General features: G+C 45.4%; 1 protein-coding gene across 1 annotated transcript in view; it reads right to left on the reverse strand.

Moving 5' to 3' along the window:
- Positions 1 to 1,660, reverse strand: part of LOC144719133 (otoancorin-like) — a 56,095-nt gene extending 54,435 nt beyond the window's left edge. The window contains exons 1-2 of the mRNA XM_078594997.1: positions 1,620 to 1,660; positions 136 to 234 (exon numbers count right to left, since the gene is read on the reverse strand). Of these exons, the coding sequence (XP_078451123.1) occupies positions 136 to 208 (73 nt within the window). The 5' untranslated portion in view covers positions 209 to 234; positions 1,620 to 1,660. The remainder of the gene's footprint in view (positions 1 to 135; positions 235 to 1,619) is intronic.
- Between the last annotated feature and the right edge of the window lie 3,183 nt (positions 1,661 to 4,843).

Consider the following 4,843-nt stretch of genomic DNA (forward strand, 5'->3'; position numbering starts at 1 on the left):
GTGGTAATGCCTGCGCTCTATCGCACCGCACCACCAATACACCTTCCATGCAAAAGCAGATACCGTCCGCTCAGGCTATTACGGGGGATCTTTGTATTTGTGTTTTGTTGTTGTTGTTGTTGTTATCCTCCTTACGTGAGCGCGCGAGGAGGATGGCGAGGATGAAGACGAAGAGAGGGAGCGTGCAGTTTGCTCCGAGTAGACGCATTGTGGCTCGTTTGATGTCACGCGCACCTGCGGACACACGCGTGCGCGTTGCGCGTGATATCCTTCTTGAAGAGGGCACACACACGCAACGTTTACGAGACACTGCGTTGGCGATGCAGCGCTTACATCCAAAAGGCTCTTCAAGTCTAATGCAACAATTTCAACCCACGCGCTGTGCAAATTAATTGTTATTCTTGGTTCTTTCGGTAAAGTCACGGAGAAGGGAAATAATAAAATAATAAAAATGAAACAATTCTCACGACGTTTCGGCCACAACGCAAGCAGCTGTCCTCAGGTGAAGAACAGGGCTGTCGGGAAGACAGCGTCCTAATGAACACTGCTAAGCTTGGCAGCGGCTACTTGCGTTGTGACCGAAACGTCGTGAGAATTTTATCTTATTATGTTTAATTTTTATTATTTTATTATTTCCCTTCTACGTGACTTTACCGAAAGAATCAAGAATATGAATCCATACAGTCACGAAAGCTTTAAATCGAAAATTAATTGTTGTTATAAATCATCATCACGACGAGTTTTAATTCACAGCAGGTAAATGTGCAATCCAGGCGACTGCTCGTCTCATGCGACTGCTTGGTGGAAGGGTCTCCAACAGATGGAGCTCTAGAGAGCCTCTGTAGAGGGTCAACTCTCTTCAAAAGACGTCTTGGAAGTGAGTTTATATATGTGTTTATATATATATTACAGAGGAAGCGTATAAACATTCGGGACAGAATTCAGACCAAATACCCGAGGAGGAATTCAAAACAATATCAGTTGGAAATATTAAGTAGTGGCGTGGCTGCACACAGGAAAACTATAAACACATTTTGTTTATTTTACTAGGCAAGCCCCACTAAGATATATAGCTATTTTCAAAACGACCTGGCCTCAACAAATGATAGCTGAACGAGGTGGCTTATCATGTGAAAATGTAGAGCAGTCAAATACTCTAAACGCGTGATGTTCATTCTAAATGTGGAGGGGAAAAAGCGGACGACACGGAGGAAAATACACGCGACCACGGGGAGCGAGAGAGACACGCAAACTCCAAATGTACAACAGGCATCAATGTGACCCCACGCAAGTGGTGAATTGTGCCGTGCTGTGCAAAAATTAATGCAGTGCATTTAATAAAGGGGAGAAGATTTGGATGGAGTAAGAAAAGCAAAGAGGGCGCAAAAAAAGTGGCGGAAAAAATGGTGCGAGCCGTTATTAGAATATGTAACTCGTGAATGTATGTTGCATTTCTTTCGCACCGTACGTAGCCAAGGGGAGGGGACGACAAAACTAAAACACAAAAAAAAATCTATTCTAACCAAATGAGTTTTTCAACCTAGCGTGACAAGAGGAGAGAATGTAGGTCGTAAGTCTGGTGTAAGAGGTGAGGACACACGCACGAATATGCAGCTCACCTTGCTTCAAGCGCAGCAGTGGGGAAGGTGAGTGGGTACCAGTCTGGCCTCTGCTCTCTCTTTATATATGGTGGCCAGGTAGAGGTGACGTCGCCAGTGTCGTGCGTGAGAGCGGTGTCAGGGAGTGGGTTGTGAAAAGGCACCGATGACTGCAGTTCTCATTGAGTCAGAGCGCAGCAGTCCATCGTAAACGGGGTGCCGGCGTGTACCCTTTCTCCCCGAGGCTTTTCTCATTGTACGCGAGTTGCGAAATCAGAAATTAAAAACCGCACCGATTAAATCTACAATGGGATCGTGTATATTCCCCAGAAAAGGGGCTGGGTTTCGTCCTGAATTTCATCGTCGTCATCATCGTCGTCAACAGTCAAGTGATCTCGTTGTCAAGGTCATCACGTGCCGAGGTCAACGATCAAGACTATGAACTAAACGGTGGCATCTCTAATTTGTCGCGTCGTCGGTCTATTAAAAAACACAAAATTAGCTCGCCAAACACCGTTTCCTCTATTTCGTAACAATAGAAAAATCTCCGGCGAGTTGTTCAGCAGCTCACGCGAAATTGCCGCCGTTCTCTCGCTAGGATTAGCAGCAGGGATCCAGTGGCACTTTCTTACGCACGGAATATTTCGATGAATTACTTAAAGAGAACAGCTGAACAAAGCCTGCACTTTAGCAGCTTACGTGTGCAAGCAGCTACCTGTACACGCACGTTTCAACACCTATTGCTGTAATTAAAGAAAATATTTAATGCGACAGCCCCCCCGTCCCCCCATGATATATGGCACTTGGCATACTAAGTATGGAAATTCACACATCTCATACTTGCATCGGCGCCTGTGGAAGGTGGACAGAATGCTTTCAGAATGAGAAATTGGGGGGAGGGGGGAAAGTCGCAGCAATATAAATGAAGGCAAATTTTCAATGTTCAACTTTAATCTGTGCTAAATATATTAAACCCATTGTTTTATGCATTACAAAACATTGTTATAATCTTTAGCATTGTAATTGTTTGTTTTCTGATAGGCTTCCACCTTTTCCCAATCAGAAAATAATTGCTCCATGTCACACATTTATGAAACAGTAATGCTATTTTATAGAAAGTACTGGGCATCTGGAAAAATCACTGGACATTTCAAAGAGCTTCATAGTTCATGGGATTTCTCCAGGATAAATATAGATGCTGGTTATATAAGCCCTGCTGGGACTATACGGCACTAATCATTGCTAATCATTGCTGTAAACTCTTTACCTGTATGTTTAACTTTAATGCTTGTGGAGTGACTGGGAATGTCACTGTGTGGTGCCGGGCCTGCGAGGCCACGGCGGGATGTCTGCGGTTGTGTGTACACCCCGGACACGGGGTGTAGTACCAGCCCTAGTGGGGGCTTGGGTGAGCACTGGTTAAGCGTGGTGGCACCACGCACAGCGTGCGGTGCGGGTTCCCGTTGAGAGAGCGAGAGTGTCAGCCAGCTAGGGGTTACGTTGGGGGCATGATACTCTGGCTGACCTGGGGACACGTGACAGAACGATACTGGAGGGGGCCAATGGGTGGTCACGTGGTCCGGGAAGAGCTCTCGAGTGCCTTCGGGCAAAGGCGAGAGAGACCGAGAAGGTGGGCGGGGCGTGAGCCAGCCCCAGCCTGGCCCGATATAAAGGGCGCCCTGAGAGGGGCTCGGGGTTTTTACTGTTGGAGAGGCAGGAAATCCACGTCGAGCTTGAAGCCTCCAGCCACGTGGTCCAGACCGGGATTGTGGAACCGTGTCTATTTCCGCCGTAGCGTGGTTCGTTGGGTGGTCACCCCCCCCCCCCATGAGTATGTTGTGTTAATAGCCTGGAGTGTCTTGTGTTAATAGCCTGGAGTATGTTGTGCTAAGAGTTTAATAAAAACGTGTTGCTCCCAAGACAACGTCTGCAACTCAGTTGGACTCACTTCGCTTGTATTACAATACTATCGAATAGGTACTTCATATTTCCTACCTTCGATGGGACATCCCTCCGATTTGTATTAGGTTCCGTGCAAAGAGGGTTATCAATGGTGTGATATGGGTATTGTCCAAAAATTCAAGTAGATCTCATGAAGCTTACTCAATATGTGAGCGTGTTGACCAATTAACAACTCTAACGATGACATAGTGATTCCATACGTATTGAATTTTGGGGTGGAGCAGTGATTAGAAAACTGCTATGAACACAGAAACAAAAGTTCAAATCCCAGCCACGGCTGACCTGAGTGGTGAGCTATATGAGAACATGTACTGGCCAACCTAACTTCGCCAACCCACACTGACCAATGTGGTGAAGTGTAATCAAATAAATCCCATGGCCAACATGGGGAAAGGGAGGCCTTAATCCACAATTGGACTTGAAAAGGCCTGAAAATTACAAACCATTGTTGAACCTCACCTGTTCGCTGATCCGATACGAGAGCAAGGGATGCTGTTGACAGTGATCTCATAAAGGTGGCTCAAGAGAAGGTCGTCTAATTCGGTTTCGAATCCGTCAAGACAGTTGACACTGAATCAACAAATGTCAGGTTGCACTGGAGCCATATCTCAGCCATGTCATGCAGTGTATACACTTGATATAAAATGGCAGGTTTCAGGTTACACAAACAGGCTGCCATAACTTAATTAAACACGTCTATTGCACACACAATTTTTATTTATAAAAGCTAACAGTGCTAAATCTTGACAGTAATGTTTATTTCGGTGTTGTTTTTTGGTCTTCCTTCGCCATACAAGCATTGCAAAACAATGAAAATACCTGATTCTGGAACACACCTGCGCCCATGAATAAACAGAAACGTGACGGTGTGTTTTGAGGGGGATGGCTGGGAAATAAATCAACAAGGCGTGGGCAGTTGGGGCCAAATAGATAATGCAATTATTGCACAAGCAGAAACTCCTAGAGCCAGACTATTGATTGGTACACAGTGTACGTCAGCAAGGTACATGTTGCATTCCCCAATAGCATACGGTCACACATCGCATGTGGCCAGATAACGGATTTACGTGACCCTCTTGGTTTTAAAGCCATATATACTTCTTCCGTGAATAACTGGACATTCCAATACAAAACCACACCCAATGATGCACCGGATTGCATTTAACGTAACATTGAATACGCAGCGTTGTTTTCTACATCAAAACCTTGGCGAGAATACACAGGACTCGCACTGGAAGCTTTTATTTCAGGTTTGGTATTGAAAAAAACACAGTACAAAAATG

This window comes from Lampetra planeri, chromosome 5 (genome assembly GCF_965212315.1).
Source record: "Lampetra planeri chromosome 5, kcLamPlan1.2.h2, whole genome shotgun sequence".
Classification (NCBI taxonomy): Eukaryota; Metazoa; Chordata; class Hyperoartia; order Petromyzontiformes; family Petromyzontidae; genus Lampetra; species Lampetra planeri.